We start from the raw sequence: 19,294 nt of genomic DNA, 5'->3' as shown, positions 1-19,294 counted from the left end.
TAAATTCAGCTTGTAGGACCTCTTCCCGCTTCTTACCTATATCGTTGGTACCTACATGTACCACAACAACTGGCTGTTCACCCTCCCTCTCCAGAATGCTCTGCAGCCGCTCCGAGACATCCTTGACACTTGCACCAGGGAGGCAACATACCATCCTGGAGTCTCGGTTGCGGCCGCAGAAACTCCTATCTATTCCCCTTACAATAGAGTCCCCTATCACTATAACTCTCCCACTCTTTTTCCCACCCTTCTGTGCAGCAGGGCCAGCCACGGTGCCATGAACTTGGCTGCTGCTGCCCTCCCCTGATGAGTCATCCTCCTCAACAGTACCCAAAGCGGTGTATCTGGTTTGCAGGGGGATGACCGCAGGGGACCCCTGCACTACCTTCCTTGCACTGCTCTTCCTGCTGGTCTTCCATTCCCTAGCTGGCTGTGGACCCTTCACCTGCGGTAAGACCAACTCGCTACACGTGCTACTCACGTCATTCTCAGCATCGTGGATGCTCCAGAGTAAATCCACCCTCAGCTCCAACTCCGCAACGCGGTCTGTCAGGAGCTGGAGGTGGATACACTTCCCGCACACGTAGTCGTCAGGGACACCGGAAGTGTCCCTGAGTCCCACATGGTAGAGGAGGAGCATAACACGTGACCGAGCTCTCCTGTCATGACTTAACCCTTAGATTAACTTGAATTGGCAACAACAGTGCTAAAGTTTACTCACTGTTATAGAAGAGAAAAAAGAAAATCTACTTACCAATCAACAGCCAATCACTTACCCCCTTGGCTGTGACATCACCTTTCTATTTCTTTCTACTTCTTTTTTGCCCTCTCCCTGTAGCTGCACCGGCACGCCTTTTATAGGCCTCTTGCCGACCCCGGACTCACGTCTCTCCACGCACCTCCCGACGCCTCTCGCGGCCTTTTGTAGGCCTCTCGCCGACCCCGGACTCGCGTCTCTCCAAAGACTATGGAGGTTGGGAGGCAAAGTGGAGCTGAGATTGAAGATCAGCCATCAGCTTAGTGGAAGGTGGAGCCCTATGGCCTACTACTGCTCCTAATTCTTATGTTCTTTTCCGTTTGCTACATTACAAGAGTGACTACATTTCAAAAGTATGTCATCGGTTGTAAAGCGCTTTGCGACGTGCCGTGGTTGTGAAAGGCGCTATATAAATGCAAGTCTTTGATTGGACCATCCTATATCTGATATTTGTTTGCTGGCTCTGGGGCTCCCCTTATTGGTGCCTCAAAAACAAGGTGCAGTTTGTTGTATTCTTTGCAAGAGTGAAGGTGAAGGGTGTATTCATAGCGAGGGGATTTGAGTACAGGGGCAGGGAGGTGTTACTACAGTTGTACAGGGCCTTGGTGAGGCCACACCTGGAGTATTGTGTACAGTTTTGGTCTCCTAACTTGAGGAAGGACATTCTTGCTATTGAGGGAGTGCAGCAAAGATTCACCAGACTGATTCCCGGGATGGCGGGACCGACATATCAAGAAAGACTGGATCAACTGGGTTTGTATTCACTGGAGCTCAGAAGAATGAGAGGGGATCTCATAGAAACATTTAAAATTCTGACGGGTTTAGACAGGTTAGATGCAGGAAGAATGTTCCCAATGTTGGGGAAGTCCAGAACCAGGGGTCACAGTCGAAGGATAAGGGGTAAGCCATTTAGGACCGAGATGAGGAGAAATTTCTTCACCTAGAGAGTGGAGAACCTGTGGAATTCTCTACCACAAAAAGTTGTTGAGGCCAATTCACTAAATATATTCAAAAAGGAGTTAGATGTAGTTCTTACTACTAGGGGGATCAAGGGGTATGGCGAGAAAGCAGGAATGGGGTACTGAAGTTGCATGTTCAGCCATGAACTCATTGAATGGCGGTGCAGGCTAGAAGGGCCGAATGGCCTACTCCTGCACCTATTTTCTATGTTTCTCTGTTTCAAAGACCTTCTCTCCCTGCTGCACTGAGGCTGCCTGCCTGCAGGGGGCGACGTCGCACTGGTGCAGCGAGTGCGCCTGTGCCGGAGGGGAGGGGGCGTGGCTTGTCCCCACGTCTACATCACGTGAGGCTGAAGCGCTCGAGCGGCGCTGGCGGAGCGGCGGAGCACAGGCGATGGCGAGTCAATCACAGGGCATCCAGCAGCTGCTGCAGGCCGAGAAACGGGCGGCCGAGAAAGTGGCCGAAGCCCGCAAGCGTGAGTGTCCCGCCCGTCCGCCGCACCAGGACAAGGACAGGCCCCGCGGGCCCGGGATAGAGACAGGGAGCGGGACAGGGCATAGGGCCCGGCCCCGCGGGCTCGGGAGGAATGCCCCCCTTCCAGGCTTGTCAATGCCGGGCCCCGTTACTGGGTCCCGGGAAACTGACCGCCCGTGTGGGCCCGGGGAGGGGGTAGGATCACACTCTCCCCTTCCCCCCCCCCCCCCCCCCCAACAGTGTTCCAGTAACAGGCCTCCTGCCGAGCTTTCTCAATCAGAGTTCATGCTGCACTGACTCTGTAACCCCTCAGATCTGCAGTGAAGAGTATTTTGTGGCTGTGCATTTTTTATTTGTTCAAGGGATGTGGGGGTCACTGGCCAGGCCGTCAATTATTGCCCTTTGAGAACGTGGTGATGAGCCACCTTCTTCAACTGCTGCAGTCCGTGTAGTGAGGATACTCCCACACTGATGTTGGGGAGAGAGTTACCCAGGGACAATGAAGGAACGGTGATATATTTCCAAGTCAGGATGGTGTGTGACTTGGAGGTGGTGGTGTTCCCATGCACCTCCTGCCCTTTTCTTTTTAGAAGGTAGAAGTTGTGGGTTTGGGAGGTGCTGCTGAAGAAGCCTTGGTGAGTTGCTGCAGTGCATCTTGTAGATGATACACACTGCAGCCACGGTGCATCGGTGGTGCAGGGAGTGAATGTTGAAGGTGGTGGATGGGGTGCCAATCAAGTGGGCTGCTTTGTCCTGGATGGTGTCGAGCTTGTTGAATGTTGTTGGAGTGGCACTCATCCAGGATCTATTATAAGCTGTCAACATAACTTTTGGTGAAGTCTTGTGATTGTTTTAAATTTCAGTCAAGTTTTATTTTTCTCCTCCAGTTTTTCCCTTTGCTGGAGTTTTGCAGACTGCACTTAACCCAAAATATATATTTTTTCACAACTAAATTCCTACCACTTATGTTTATATTCAAATTATTTAATGTCAATTTTTTTTAGCGCCAAGATTATTTTGAATGAACGGAGTGTATTTCCATGGTTGCCTGTTGCCGTCTGATACTGCCTATAAGTGGCCATTTTTTGTGTGAGCCCGAACAGCAAATGTTTGTGGGTTATTGATCATAGGAACATTAATCACATTTAATTTCCTAGACAGGGCAAGCCAGATGAACTGGAAAGGACTTTTCTGGTCCAATACTTTCTGACGAGCCTGATTATTATGTTCTCTCCCACTAACACAGCTTCATTTGCAACAGAAGTCTTTGAGTAATTATTTGGATTGGGAGCCAGGCTGTAACTCAACATATACTGGAGATTGATTTGTGACCAGTTTGTTATAAATGGATTTTTACAAACTTGAATGAACTGGTACTGAAATTATTCAGTCGCAATAATTTTTGTAACCTATTTTTCTTCACGTCTCACTCCATTCTTGGCAGAATCTGCTTTTCATTTCTGAATTGATGTATTGCTTCTCGTGTTTGTTTAAAAAAAATACTCCCCAAGTGTGTTTCTCTGAAATATTTCTGGGGCTTGCTGAGTCACCTTGTAAGTGCACAGATTGTGTAATGGTTAATGTTTAAGTTCTGCTTTTTCTGTAGCCCTTCAATGTGGGAGTTTGTGTGTAAAAGACCAAAAGTATTGTGTAACTTCCAAACATTTTTCCTTGAATGTGCTTGTTATATATTTTTGAAACTCTAATCGTTTGCAGATTTTGAGCTTCATAGAAGAAAATTAGAATATTTCTAAATTTTTTGTAAAGTTGCTTTAATTGGTTTTTTATTTAGTTGCTCTTCAGTAACAATATACAATTTTATGGCAAATATTGGTGAGCCAAGTTAATCGACAGTATATGTTAGAGTAACGTGTTACTCTAATCTTAAATTCTAGCTGTATTTTGTTGTTCTAGATTGGTAGGTCACTTACTTTATTCGTTCATGAGACATGGGCAACATTTATTGGCCATCCCTAATTTCCCTTGAGAAAGTAGTGGTGAGCTGCCCCCTTGTACTGCATAGGGCAGTTAAGAGTCAACCACATTGCTGTGGGTCTGGAGTCACATATAGGCCAGACCGGGTAAGGACGGCAGATTTCCTTCCCTGAAGGACATTAGTGAACCAGATGAGTTTTTACGGCAATCTGGTAATTTCATGGTACTGATGCTAGTTTTATATTCCAGATTTATTTAATGATTTTAAATTCCCCAGCTGCCGTGGTGGGATTTGAACTCTCGTCTCTCACATCATTGGTCCAGGCCCCTGGATTACTGGCCCAGTAACATAAGCACCATGCCACTGTTCCCATGGCTTGTGATACCAGTCAGTGTGAGATCACTCCCATGTCTTTAGTGATTTTAATAAATTGATACTGTGGCAACAATTCTTACAATGGATCTGTATCAGACTTCACTGGGGCATTACGTTTCATATTAATCAAATGACCAACAGGTCCAAACCTGTTGGAGTTCATTTTCAAGATTGAGAAATGCACTTGGTAAGGAAGCAAAATTGGAATATTGGCTTGGCTATAAAACATTTGCTTTGAACAATGTTCAGATACAGCAGCTCGGAATCTACTTAAATTCTATTTTAAACTATTGATTTTTTTTTTAAGTGTTCCCTATTTATTTAAAAACTAATAGTCTCCTTAACAATGTTCTTCTATTACAGGAAAGAACCGTAGATTGAAGCAAGCAAAAGAGGAAGCTCAGGCTGAGATTGAGCAGTTCCGTCTACAGAGAGAAAGGGAATTTAAAGCGAAGGAAAGTGCTGTATGTGGTTAAAGTACACTTTTTAAAAATATTTTAGTGCAAGTTATAAAAATTGTTGCAGGTTAGGTTCAAAGCTACAAACCCTTGAGAGCACCTAATACTAATAAGGGATATAAGGATAGTGTAGGAAAGATCAGCCATGATCTTATTGAATGACAGAGCAGACTTGAAGGGCCAAATGGCCTATTCCTGCTCTTATTTCCTATGTTCAATTAATTCAAGTTTCTTTTCATTGTGGTTTTTAAACACCTTGGTATTCCCCCACTCTGCCTATTTACAGTAACCTTGTTAGTTGTGAATGTTTTATAAAATCAGGAGCTTGCTGGTTGAGTGCCACTGGCATCTCTTGAGAAAGCAAACTGTTGAGCTTCAATTAATGATTGCTTTCAACTCTGACCTTCTGTGGAATTTCAGAGTTAATTTCAACTGTCTTCTTGTGAAACTGAGCATGTGGGGTCCAAAGTTGTGATTCTGCATCCAGTGCACCGTGCCGGCTTCACCCAGGTGCAGTAAATAATACACTGTTAAAAGGGTACTTGGATTGAAATGTATAAGACTCGTCTTACTGTGGTGAGTTTAGTTGATAGCTACTGTGCAAATACAGCAACTTCTATTCATTTCAATGGTGAGGCAGGCAGCAAGATGCTGTTTTTGCGAAGCTGATGGCATCTCGGACAGCAACTTCCGAATTACCACGCATCTGCCCTTAAGTTGCTGTAGCAGTTGTGCATAAAAAACGGAAAGTGCCATTAGCCTCGTTATTTTGGCAGCAAATTGTGGCCCATTGACATCGATTTTGAAAATGAGATGGGAATAGTATGCCAGTTGATGACTGGAAGATTCATAATGACACAGTTAAAGAAAATTGATAGATCTGTAACAAGATGTGACTGGTTCTGCATTGCATGCTAGTCATGTCACCAAGTCCTGTTCCTGGATTGTCATTGGTACCGTATGGTACAGTTACAAGTCTTAGTCAACAGGATCTAATGAGCTCCTCCTTTTGTCCATCAATATCCAGCTTTCTTGATGATTGAAGGGAATTCAGACTTGTATTCGGTTACCGATTAATATTTAATGAACAGTATTGCTACTTGAATATTGTTTACAACTCTGGGGAAAGGGTTTAATAGGGGTCATTTATAGAATTGAAAACATTTGATGTTTCTACATTCCTTTCCAGGCACTTGGCTCACATGGGGATTCAGCAACTGAAGTAGACAAAGACACACATGAGAAAATTAAGATCATTGTGGCAAATTATGAGCAGCACAATGATAAAGTCTTGAATAACCTCCTTACCTTGATCTGTGACATAAAACCAGAAATTCATGTAAATTTCCGCATTAATGGTTAGAACTGGAATGTAGTTTTCCATTAAACAATACCAAACTACCATTGGGGTAGCAATATTTTGTGATATTACCATGGTTATGCAAACTCTTATTTGTGCAGCATTTTTACTTCTCAATAAAATCTGCATCAGATGAATTTGAAAAAAAAAAGGCAGTTTGAGTTTCTACTGTGAAGTGTCCTATTAATGTTGAAACTATTGAATATTCCTCATTTCCACTAGATTTCTACAGACAAAACTGATGGTGCTATAACAGGTTGTCTATTCTTTAAAAAAAGGAGGCGGGGTTAAACATTTAATGAATGAAAAATAATTGCTGTAAATCTACCAAGTAGATCCCGGTTTCCATATAAATGCTCAAAGATTGTACTTTGAAGCCTGCATGAAGAGTACATGTTAAACACTGGAAATCATTGAAAACAAAAGACAATCAAGGTATTTAACAAATATTTTTATTGGTGGATATTTTCATGCAGATCATTAGAGCTCATAGTGTAACATGAATGTGTAATCCTCTGTATCACTGGTGTTCACAGGACTAAAGTGGTCAGTGTGCAGAATTCTCCTGTGGACCAATGTAGCAAAAGTTAATTCTATGTAGTGATCTGAAAATTTGTAGCAAAATAGGGAGCGGTGACGGTGGAAGAGAAAAGTAACACACATAATTCTGTGCATTTGAGCATTTCGGGCAAAAAAAAAGATATGTTGGGCATTTTCTAAAATTAAATATAGGGAGCTTTAATACTGTGTTGCCAATTGGGTCTAACATGGAGGTAGACCAAATTCTAACTTTGAGCCTGAAATTGTCCTGTGCAATTGTAAATCATTTAATGGTCCCAAATTAGTTAGTATAAATGCTTCCGCTGCATGCCATAAAAATCCAATTCAAAAATAAGAATTTGGCTGATTTGAGTTTTTCAGAATTAAAGCTGTTTAATAGCTGACAATTGAAATGATTTTCCAGGTTTGTGTTGATTTTAGTGTTATGCAGTACGATGTTATAGCACACGGGTTCTGAGCAAGTTAATCGTTCCACGAACTGCCTCTACTGATGTTTTACGCTGCTTGCTACCTTTGTTTTCTGTAAACCCTTTTGTGTTCAGAAAATAACTCTCTCTCTCCTAATATATCTGTAGCAATAAAACTATCACCGTCCTCAAATTATTGTGTACACAGATTTGTGTTTTTGTTACACATGCACATCATGGGATTTTAACCACTTTATTCAGAGTGCTGCATCTGTGAAAATGATTGGCTATTTCTGTATTTGGTCAGAAATCTAGAATAGTTTGTTTGTGGCTTGAGTATAATGTACATGAGATACATCTAGTGCACGTGTTACACCAGGTGGCTTTTTTTGCCCTTTGATCTGTTACTTAACTGGTTTTGAATGCAAGATAATACAGTAAATATTTAAAAATAGGCTTGCGATCTCGAGCCCATTGTTAAAACAAAATCCAAGGGGGTGCTCTACCAATTGGTTGCTGCATTTACACTTATAACAGTGACTGTTTACAATCAATAGATTACTATTGAGAAGAGCTTGAAGATGTCCGAATGTTGTGATACGGTATTTATATAAATGCAAGTTATTTTTCATTTTGTGACCCCTGTGCATGTATGTAGTTTGGATGAGAGCACAACTTGCTGTGATATTACTCCCCCCTCCCTCCCAGTAATCATAGTCTACAGGTACATACTTTCTGCGGTCCTGTGAGAAATGGCCCTCGATGGATTAAGTAAGAAGGAATTGCCACATGGGATCACACCACAGAAGGTAGTGAAGAATCAGCAGAGGGCGAGAGAAAATTGGTCGACAAAAGATCAAAAAGACTTTTTTGTTCCTAGTGTTACTGTCATCACTCCTATGCCACTAGCACGAAATATAAAAATACATAGTAAAATTTTCTACAGGTACATAAAAAGGAAGCGTGGCTAAAGTAAATGTTGGTCCCCTAGAAGATGAGACTGGGGAATTAATAATGAGCAGGGAAATGGCAACGATATTGAACAAATATTTTGTATCGGTCTTCACTGTACAAGACACTAAAAACATACCAACAGTGAATAATCAAGGGGCTATAGGGAGGAGGAACTTAATATTATCACTAATGAACTAGTACTTGATAAAATAATGGGACTAAAGGTGGACAAGTCCCCTGGAGCTGATGGCTTACATCCTAGAGTCTTAGCAGAGATAGTAGATGCATTGGTTGTAATCTACCAAAATTCCCTAGATTCTGGGGAGGTCCCAGTGGATTGGAAAACAGCAAATGTAACGCTCCTATTTTTTTTTTAAAACGAGGCAGACCGAAAACAGGAAACTATAGACCAGTTATCCTAACATCTGTTGTTGGGAAAATGCTGGAGTCCTATTAAGGAAGCAGTAGCAGGACATTTGGAAAAGCATAATTCAGTCAAGCAGAGTTGGCATGATTTTATGAAGGGGAAATCATGTTTGACAAATTTACTGGAGTTATTTGAGGATGTAACGAGCAGGGTGGATAAGGAGGAACCAGTGAATGTGGTGTATTTGGATTTCCAGAAGGCATTCGATAAGGTGCCACATAAGAGGTTACTATACAAGATAAAAGTTCATGGGGTTGAGGGTAATATATTAGCATAGATAGAGGATTGGCTAACTAACAAAACAGTCAGGATAAAATTTTCCGGTTGGTAAACAGTGACTAATGGGGTGCTGCAGGGATCGGTGCTGGGTCCTCAACTATTTATAATTATATTAATGACTTGGATGAAGGGACCGATTGTAATGTAGCCAAGTTTGCTGATGATACAAAGATGGGTGGGAAAGCAAATTGTGAGGAGGACACAAAAAATCTGCAAAGGGATATAGACAAGCTAAGTGAGTGGGCAAACATTTGGCAGATGGAGTATAATGTGGGAAAATGTGAAGTTATCCATTTTGGCAGAAAAATAGAACAGCAAATAATTTAAATGGAGAAAAATTGCAAAGTGCTGCATTACAGAGGGACTGGGGGTCTTTGTGCATGAAACACAAAATGTTAGTATGCAGGTAAAGCAAGTGATCAGCCAGACAAATGGAATTTTGACCTTTTATTGCGAGGGGTATAGAGTATAAAAGTAGAGAAGTCCTACAACTGTACAGGGTATTGGTAAGGCCACACCTAGAAACATAGAAAATAGGTGCAGGAGTAGGCCATTCAGCCCTTCTAGCCTGCACCGCCATTCAATGAGTTCATGGCTGAACATGCAACTTCAGTAGCCCCTTCCTGCTTTCTCGCCATACCCCTTGATCCCCCGAGTAGTAAGGACTTCATCTAACTCCCTTTTGAATGTATTTAGTGAATTGGTCTCAACTACTTTCTGTGGTAGAGAATTCCACAGGTTCACCACTCTCTGGGTGAAGAAGTTTCTCCTCATCTCGGTCCTAAATGGCTTACCCCTTATCCTTAGACTGTGACCCCTGGTTCTAGACTTCCCCAACATCAGGAACATTCTTCCTGCATCTAACCTGTCTAAACCCGTCAGAATTTTAAACGTTTCTATGAGGTCCCCTCTCATTCTTCTGAACTCCAGTGAATACAAGCCCAGTTGATCCAGTCTTTCTTGATAGGTCAGTCCCACCATCCCGGGAATCAGTCTGGTGAATCTTCGCTGCACTCCCTCAATAGCAAGAATGTCCTTCCTCAAGTTAGGAGACCAAAACTGTACACAATACTCCAGGTGTGGCCTCACCAAGGCCCTGTACAACTGTAGCGACACCTCCCTGCCCCTGTACTCAAATCCCCTCGCTATGAAGGCCAATATGCCATTTGCTTTCTTAACCGCCTGCTGTACCTGCATGCCAACTTTCAATGACTGATGTACCATGACACCCAGGTCTCGTTGCACCTCCCCTTTTCCTAATCTGTCACCATTCAGATAATAGTCTGTCTCTCTGTTTTTCTGTTTTTACCACCAAAGTGGATAACTGCGTACAGTTTTGGTCTCTGTATTTAAGGAAGGATATATTTGCATTGGAGGCTGTTCAGTGAAGGTTCACTAGGTTGATTCCGGAATGAGGGGGTTGACTTATGAAGATAGGTTGGGCCTAAACACATTGGAGTTCAGCAGAATGAGAAGTGATTTTATTGAAACATAAGATAATGAGGGGCTCAACAAAGAGGATATTTCCATTCATGGGGAAACCAGAACTAGGGGACATAGTCTCAGATCAAGGGGCCACCCATTTAAAACTGAGATGAGACATTTTTTCTGAGGGTTGTAAATCTATGGAATTCTCTGCCCCAGAGAGCTGTGGAGGCTGGGTCATTGAATATATTTAAGGAAGTGGTCGTCAGATTTTTGAGCGATTTAAGGGAGTAAAGAGTTATGGGGAGCGGTTCTGGAAGTGGAGCTGAGTCCATGATCAGATTAGCCGTGATCTTATTGAATGGCAGAGCAGGCTCGAGGGGCCGAATGGCCTACTCCTGCTCCTATTTCTTACGTCTAGTAAAATACACCCTGGTTTGGAATCAAACCCACTCTACAGTTACTCAAAGTACATTCATGCCAGTTTCACAAGAGCACTTCTGAATGCATCAGCATGATGACTCCAGCACTCCAGCAAGATAAGAACCATGTTGTGTTAACTGCTTTCCAACATTATTAACTGAACAACAGCTGCAACTCCACTTTAGAAAGATAACGAGCTAAACAATAACATCTCGGATCTGTGTTTGCACAAATCTCATTGAGTAATGCTGGCAACCTGTAGTAATTCCTTAGAGAAGCTGTCCTTTGGATTGATTTTTTTTTTACACGCATAGTTTAGAATGAGTTAGGGCGTGGGGACGAGATGAAAAATGATGCATTGCTGACTGGCGGTAATTGAAAGATGCCAGGATGGAGATGAATGGCACCTGTTGTGACCAGAAGACAGATTTGGATTTGTCAGCAAGAGATGAAGTGAGTTTGAAGTTGGGACAAATGATGTTGCTTGCTGACTTTATTAGCGATTCTCCAACTGAAAACTAGCTAACATCAGCTACAGGGAAAATATCAGATTGTTTACTTTCTGAAATGTGTAAATTGCTTTCATTCTTCTTGATTGCATTTGTTCCCAACACTCTGCCTCCAGTACTTCAGCTATATTCCGTAGCAACAACTATCAATGAATGAAAGAAATAGACAAGGAACAAGTAACATAACTGTGAATTAAAGACTAGTAGGTCCTGAGCACAGAGTCTGAGGAGTGCCTCCAGTGCAGTGTTGAGGGAGTATTGTATTGTCGAGTTGCCCTTCTGTTGAGAAATTAAGCTGAGGCCCAGTTTGGCTGTTCAGCTGGATTTTGAAGATTCTATGGCACTATTTGGAAAAAAAGACTTGTATTTATATTTCCCAACCTCAGGACATCCCAAAGTGCTTTGCAGCCAATGAAATACTTTGAAAGTATAGTCACTGTTGTAAGAAAGGAAATGCAGCAGGCAATTTGCGTACAGCAAAGTGTTAGTGGTCAGATAATTGTTTTAGTGATATTGATTGAGGGATAGATATTGGCCAGGACACCGGGGGATAACTCCCCTGCTCTTTGATATAGTGCCATGGGATCTTTTACATCCACTTAAATGAGCAGATGGGGTTCTTGGTTTAACGTCTCATCCGAAAGGCAGCAGTTCTGACAGTGCAGCACTCGGTCAGTACTGCACTAGAGTGTCAGCAAGGGGTTATTCCAGTGTCCTGTGAAACATTCCACCCTCACCAAGCACCACCATTTTATTCCTACTTGTGGAATGTTGCCTTGGGTAAATGGGCTGCCACCTACATAATAGTATGCAGCACTTCCAAGAGTTCTTGATTGGATTGGACTTGACAAGACTGTGGCATCCCTTCCTTCACACCACCGTTGGCAGATATACTTTCAGCTGCCTAGGCCTCATGCTGTGGAATTCTCTTAAACCCGTCTGCCTCTCCACAACCCTCTCAGCAGCACTTTAATGCGTGGGCCTACAAGGCCCCAGCCAAATATGGAGCCCTGTGCATATGTATATTATACAAAAGAGGTCTAATGATCTATAAGCTGTGATATGATTTGCTTTATTAATGTAGCATTATGGTATTTCTTCATACATTTTACTATACATTTGTGTTTTAATGGATGGGTGGGGAGGTTGTGTAAGGGTGGTTATGGAAGGGTCCCAAGAATTCGCAATCCAGCACTGCCTACTTTAGGATTGTAAGGGAAGGAAAACCGATACCCGAACTGAATTGTAGGGCTTATCAGTGTTAGAAGGTTCTGAGGATTTGGGAGTTCCTGTTTTTTATAGCGATTGTAATTGTTACATTTAGAATAACTCCACAAGACTGTATATCTTAAGCTCAAACTGTTGTGACCTTGGTCTCTTTATTGTATCTCCAGAGTGAGGAAGCAGCATGGTAGACTGTCTTTTTTATACCTGCTTGCCCAGGGTGTGCAGGTGACCCTTGGGTCTCACACAGGTGCGCCCCCTGGTGGCAAGTCTTACACATTGGTAATGTTTACATACATAACATTTGTATGTAAAACTCGCTTATGTATGTAAAGCACGCTTATACACTTGCTTGAATGGGTTTTAAGAAGGGGAAGCAGCGAAGCTTGCTATGTTGCAAAGCTTGATGGTTAATGAACCATCATAAGTAGTCAACACTGCATTGATCCTTAGCACAGACTGATAGAAGATGAAAACATAACACATACAGTCCACTGCCCTTGTTATTCAGTACTGAGAGTCAACAGCATAGAAAGGTAGCAAATCGTGGGAAGCAAGGTCAATTCACATGTCATGAGGAACTGAGGCAAAGTTGACACCATGGGAAATGGACAGGTGGGGGAGAGCCAGTCTGAGCAGTCGGCCAATCGGTGGTTTTGTAGGAGGGTTGCACACCTCAGAAACCTATATAAATGTAATTGTAAAACTTCTGATCGGGGAAGTGTTCATCGGGACCTTCCCAGGCATGCTCGAATAAAAAACAGTTAACCGAGATTTCGTCTGTGTGATTCCGTGGTCGCTATACAATACGGGTGGGTGTTGATTCCTTATATCAGGGAGTTCACCTTCAGGAAGAGAAACATAGAAAATAGGTGCAGGAGTAGGCCATACGGCCGCTCGAGCCTGCACCACCATTCAATAAAATCATGGCTGATCTTTCCCGCTCGATCCCCATACCCCTTTTCCACTAGAGTCTAAAAATCGATCTATCTCAGCCTTGAATATATTGAACGGCCCAGCCTCCACTGTCCCTTCAGGTAGAAAATTCCAAAGATTCACGACCCTCTGAGTGAAGAAATTCCTCTTCATCTCTGTTTTAAATGGCTGACCCCTTATCCTGAGACTATGCCCCTCAGTTCTAGACTCTCCAGCCAGGAGAAACAACCTCTTAGCATTTACCCTGCCAATCCCCCTCAGAATCTTATATGCTTCTTGGTTATAAAATACCATTGAATTCCTTAATTAGATTTTTCTTTACTTTCATATTTTTGCTGAAGATAATTACAGTTAATTATTTTTGGGCTTTATTTCTTAACATAAGTGAATTTTCTTTTAACCAAACCAAGTAGATGCAATGTAACCAGGGAAGATCTAGCCATTGGATTCTTCAAAAACAAGGTTTGCTGTCGTTTCATTGGGTAAATAAATGCAACATGATGAAAGTTTGAGTTAGGTATCATGTGAAATAAATATAAACAGATATTGATGGAATTATATTGTTAAGAATGAACCACGGGTGAAAATACGCGAGCAACAACACACAGATGCACAGATGTCACAAACCATTTTATTGAAATGTTATTTTTAAAAGTTTGATTCATCAAGAGGCGTTCTAGTGTTATTTTCTGCGTTATTTTGCGTAGGCGTGATTGATTTCGGCGTGTTGTGGGTTAGTGAACTCTCAATCCGTTGGTGGCTGGGAGAGGACGCGCCCAGGCAGTGGGGAGGGTGAGTGGGGGAGGGTCCTGGCACATCCCAGAGGCTCATGGCGTGTGGAGCGTGTGGACCGGGGCTCGCTGCTGGGCACTTGTTACCCGAGGCACCTCGCCGCAATACAGCGGAGCAGGACCGCGGTGGCCGGTGGCTGAAAGGTCAGATCATACACTGTCCGCAAACTTTGTTAGATCACTGAGCCCGCACTTGAGACCTGTTTAAAGAACTTGGATATATCAGCACTTAAATCAGTTAGTGAAGTTCAATCTATTTTCAAAACATGACACTTTTTGTGTAGATAATTGTGTCTAAGTCTGGCCAAATTACGTAAAATGTAACAATGATAGATAATTGTCTGTGTAACTGACTGGCAAAACTCAATGAAAACTATTGGGTTCTGGTATTGAGCATTCAGGAATGCAAAGTGCGTTGCTACTTGTTGAGTCTCGGGCTCTCCGACGAATTTGCAATAGTTTATAAAGGGGCTGTAACTTGTACATGGACGATGGAACAGGGACGTCAGCCGTTAACCTCGCGGTTTACCACAAACTACTCACAACTTATTTTATTGCTGGAAATTGCCCTCAGAAATATCACTGAATGTAATCCGAAGCGTGTTTTGATAGGGAGGACTCTCATTAGTGAGTCAGAAGGTTGGGGCTTTAGGACCCGAGTACATTATCCTGGTTGACATTTAAGTGTTGTATTCAGAGTGCTGCATTGTTGGAGGGCTTTTGGATGAACTGTTAAGGTAAGTTCCCAGCCGCCTGTTCAGATGCACATAAAGGATCCCATTGCATGCTTTACTTGGATGGTTACTTGAAGTGCCGTAAGCTATAGGGCTGCAGACCAAGAGCTGGAAAATGGGATCAGGCTGGGTAGCTCTTTGTCGGCCGGCACAGACACGATGGGCCAATTGGCCTCCTTCTGTGCCGAAAATTTTTACGATTCTATGCTTCAAAGAAGTTTTCCTGGCCAACATTCAATCCTCAACCAGCACCAATGAAACAGGTAATTTATTTAATTTAAGGTTTGTGGGATCTTCCTGGCATATTTGCCTACATCGTAATGCATTAGCTGTGAAATAAAATCAGAAAATCAGGAGGTCGAGCAGCAACTGTGGAGAGAGAAACAGAATTTACTTCAGCTCTGTAACCTTTCGTCAATAGATGTGAAATTCTTTGAGCTACCCAGGGAATTTGAAAGGCACTTCTTTTTAATTAACCCATGTTCCTTGTTAAAATTCATTTAGTTAGACAGACAGCAATGTTGAGAAATGGGATATTCCTTCCTGTAACAATTTTGAATTTTCAATTTCAGGGAAATCACTACCAATAGGGTTATAGAAGGATTGTCCCTGTCTTCGATTTCGGGAAGTTCCCCTTGAGTGAACAATTAACTCCCAAACAGTACTGGCAGCATTTGTTTTATAATCAATACTTTACTCAATAGCTTATTAACATTCATTATATACAGTGTCGATGTATTGTATCTCAGATGAACAGTTAAAGGAGTTGCTAATGTTAATAATGTCTAAAAATTGAAACTATGGCTCCAGTATTTACAGGGAAGGAGCAGGGGGCAGTTTTGCGGTCGGGAAACTCGGAAGAATGGGTTCCCCTCAGGTCCTCATTACCATTTTTGAAATCCGTTTCCTTGCCGCAGCCAGCCGATTCAGGGACTGGTTGTTGGGTGGGTAGGCCTGTGACACCAGGCCGCAGCCAGGGAGCGGAGAGAATGACATCGATGGGTGGTTCCAGGAGACATCGAGGGGCAACTTCAATGGTGGGGTGAGGGGGGAAGCAGGAGAGATTAGAAGTCGGGGGGTAGGAGAAGTCAGGGGGACATTGAGGGAGGCCGGAGAGATCAAGAGGGCACTTCAATGGAGGGGGGAACCGGTGAGATCGGAAATCTGGGGGGAAGGGGGTGACATTGATTGGGGAGGGGTCGAGAGATCAGGGTTGGGGTGCATTGATTGGGGGGGGGGCGGAGAGATCGGAGGTTCAGGGGGGCCATCGATTGGGGAGTTGGAGAGATTGGGGGAACTTTGATGGAGGTTGGAAAGATCGGGGCAGGAGGCTAGAAGATTGCAGGAGGCTGTGAAAGACATTGGGAGGGCATCGGATTGTGGTTGGGGGGTGGGCGATCCGATCACTGGGGAGGTTAATAAGTTAGCTTGGTGGGTCGGGGGAATGCACTCCTGCTCCACATGGCCCAGAAGCAGTGCTGGAAAAGCACTTCCCTCTTCCTTGATGCAGGCCTCACCTCATTTTAGGTGCCACGTTTCCCGAGGCCCTGGAAACCCAGCCGGCCAGTGCTAAAGCTGGAACAGAGAAAAAAAATCTGAGGCACGGAGTCTCATTAAAACATTTAAATGAGGGCCCGCCTCCTGGGAGCGGATTGGTTGCCTGGCACCTTTTCCCGCCTCCATTAAAACCAGATGTGGGCCGGTTTGAGATGGGTTGGGTTCAGGTTTGAGATTTATTTACATTTTTTCTTCCCACCTGATCCAAACCCATCCCTTTTTAGGGGTTGAAATTCTCCCCTGTATCAATTAAAACTACATTACCTTCCACCCTCCAACATGTAGTTCGGGATCTGGAATATTAGGTCCTTCATTGAAACACCTGTGAACTCATCCCTTTTTGCCGTGGAAGCAAGTCACCCTCGCTTCGAGGGACCGCCTATGATGATGATGACGATGATGATGATTTTTAAAACGTGAGATACCAGTTTTCAACCCTGGTTGGAAGTTACACGCTCCTGCCTATTTGTTTTTATAGAGGTCCTTACTAAAAATCTAGATGAAGAGAAAATAATTAGAAGCAGCCAACGTGGATTTCAGAAACGCAGATTCTGCTTTACAACTCAAATAACTTCTTTGAGGAGATGGTGGATGGGGGAAATGCAGTGAATATGGGTGTACATGGACTTTCAGAAAAGCTTTGACAAGGTATCACACAGGAGACTATTGGAGAAGATTAAAGGGTATGGATTAGGAGAGGAGAGGAAATTGGAGTTCTAGAACATTTCTCAGGGAATCATTTTCCCAACATCTACTTTAAGGCACGCTGGGAAATTTTCACATTACCAGCATAAATGTAAGCTATTCATTTCCGTCACATGGCGGAGCAGGCTCGAGGGGCCAGATGGCCGACTCCTGCTCCTATTTCTTACTTATATCCTCCTACTGGTATGATGTTTGTTGTCTGCCTCCAATACCTGTTCCCTCTTGTTGGATTTATCTTCTGGAGCCCTAAAAATAATGATCAAGATCTTTCCTAATTTAAATTAAATGACTTGTGCTGTTTGCAATTATTGCTGCTAATATCAGGCCTAAAGAAGCCACTTGTGGCTTAACCCTTGTCAAGGGCATCACCGCAAAACCGCCTCCCATTATTTTTCATTGATTTAACCTTGCCTCAAGTGTTTGGCTCTTATGAATGAATTTGTATTTGAATGTTGCCATTGTACAGGTCGAACCTCTCTTCTCCGGGACCCCCTTACCCAGCACCACCCCTCGTCCGGCACCATTGCCGGGTGGCGCATGCGCAGAACGCGACCCGTCAAAACCCTACTCACAAATATAATCTTTCTCCTCGACCAACTGCCTCCTCCTCATCGCCTGCTGGAACTCCTGCAGTCACAGTCCTCGGTCCAGTCATTCCTCCCCACAGTGCTCGCTCCGGGGGGGTCGGGCCGCTCCCCCCCCCCCACCCCACCCCACAGTGCTCCCCCTCTATGGGGGTTGGGCCGCTCACCCCCGCCCCACCACAGCACTCCCTCCGGGGGCTTGGGCCGCTCTCCCCCCCCCTCTGCCCCCACAGCGCTCCCTCTAAGGGGTTGGGCCGCTCCTCTTCACAGCACTCCCTTTGGGGGCGTTGACTCTTCTCAGTCCCTTGCACACTGATTGGCTGACTGACTGACTGACAGCTGGTCCAGCCAATCAGCACGCACACAAACTTACCCCAGCAACAGCACTTAAAGGCGCAGTCCATCCAAACACGTGACCTCCCCTCATCCGGCAAAATTCCTCGTTTGGGAGAGGCCAGGTCCCGAGGGCGCTGGATAAGGGAGGTTCAACCTCTACCATTCTGCTGTATAGAATGCAAAAATAACCTCTCTTTTTGTTATTTTAGATAATTTTATTTTTCTTTGTATGTTTGCTTTATTTTTTCTTGCATGTTGTAATTATTGGTACGTAATTCAAACATTCTTAATAAAAGAAAACTTAATTTGAAATATGTTTTAATTATTCTTTGTAGAACAAGGGTTCAAGTGAAGAATATAAAATAAGGCATTCATCTCCTTGAAACACAAATCAAGTTCTGATAGTAATTTCTGGCAGACTCGTGCCATTCAGAATTGAGCGCTGGCTGTTAATTGTGCTACAGAAAGGAGAGGGTAACGTTGCACAATAAAATTAAAAATATACTGATTACGCATTTTATTTCCACCAGTGTAGAGTCTTCACAAAGCGAGAACCCAGAGATTGCCACAACGACAGATCGCTCCAGCCTCCCAGATAAAGAAACAAGTAAGATGACAAACCAAGTTATGCGGCTCAATTTTGCCCAAAGCCATTTTCTGGTATACTGCCAGAGTTACGCCCCTTTGTCTACTACTCCAAAAATAAATCTGCCACGTTTCCCCGCTGTATTTTTCAAATTTGGCGCCGTGCAGCCTGTCTAGTCGCCTCGGGGGTGGAGCCTACAGACTGCGCCGAAAAAACGATGCTGCCCTTTCTGCGCATGCGCGAAAAAAAAGGACGTTTCTGACGCGATTTCCATGGGCGCGCATGCCCAGTGCCGCTCCCAGTCTGCAATTGGCCATTTTTAAAGAGCCAGTTTTATGTGTGTGAGAGTGTTGAGTGCTGTGTGAGAACTGTAATTATCATTGGAAACATCGGAGCTGCAATACAAGATGCAACGCAGGACCAAGAATTTCTTACAGGATAAAGTGGAAGCACTATTTACTGTGGTTAAGACCAAATGGCACGAGCAGGACACCAGCAGAGGTCACATAAAAGTTCCACTCAAAGAAATGAAGAAA

General features: G+C 43.7%; 2 protein-coding genes across 2 annotated transcripts in view; both read left to right on the top strand.

The window, feature by feature from the left end:
- The first annotated feature begins 2,027 nt into the window (after window positions 1–2,027).
- LOC139232485 (V-type proton ATPase subunit G 1-like) lies at window positions 2,028–7,481 on the top strand. Its single transcript, XM_070862778.1, has 3 exons — window positions 2,028–2,192; window positions 4,866–4,966; window positions 6,150–7,481. Exons 1-3 carry the CDS (start codon window positions 2,111–2,113, stop codon window positions 6,321–6,323), a joined length of 357 nt encoding a protein of 118 aa, XP_070718879.1. The 5' UTR covers window positions 2,028–2,110; the 3' UTR covers window positions 6,324–7,481.
- A 6,813-nt stretch (window positions 7,482–14,294) lies between these two features.
- LOC139232736 (transmembrane protein 268-like) overlaps window positions 14,295–19,294 on the top strand; it is a 34,347-nt gene continuing 29,347 nt past the window's right edge. Inside the window, exons 1-2 of the mRNA XM_070863245.1 lie at window positions 14,295–14,400; window positions 18,708–18,779. Of these exons, the coding sequence (XP_070719346.1) occupies window positions 14,295–14,400; window positions 18,708–18,779 (178 nt within the window). The remainder of the gene's footprint in view (window positions 14,401–18,707; window positions 18,780–19,294) is intronic.

The sequence above is a fragment of the Pristiophorus japonicus genome, chromosome 20 (assembly GCF_044704955.1).
Source record: "Pristiophorus japonicus isolate sPriJap1 chromosome 20, sPriJap1.hap1, whole genome shotgun sequence".
Lineage (NCBI taxonomy): Eukaryota > Metazoa > Chordata > Chondrichthyes > Pristiophoridae > Pristiophorus > Pristiophorus japonicus.
The sequence above is the reverse complement of the archived record's forward strand: the minus strand, read 5'-3'. Positions and strand labels throughout refer to the sequence as shown.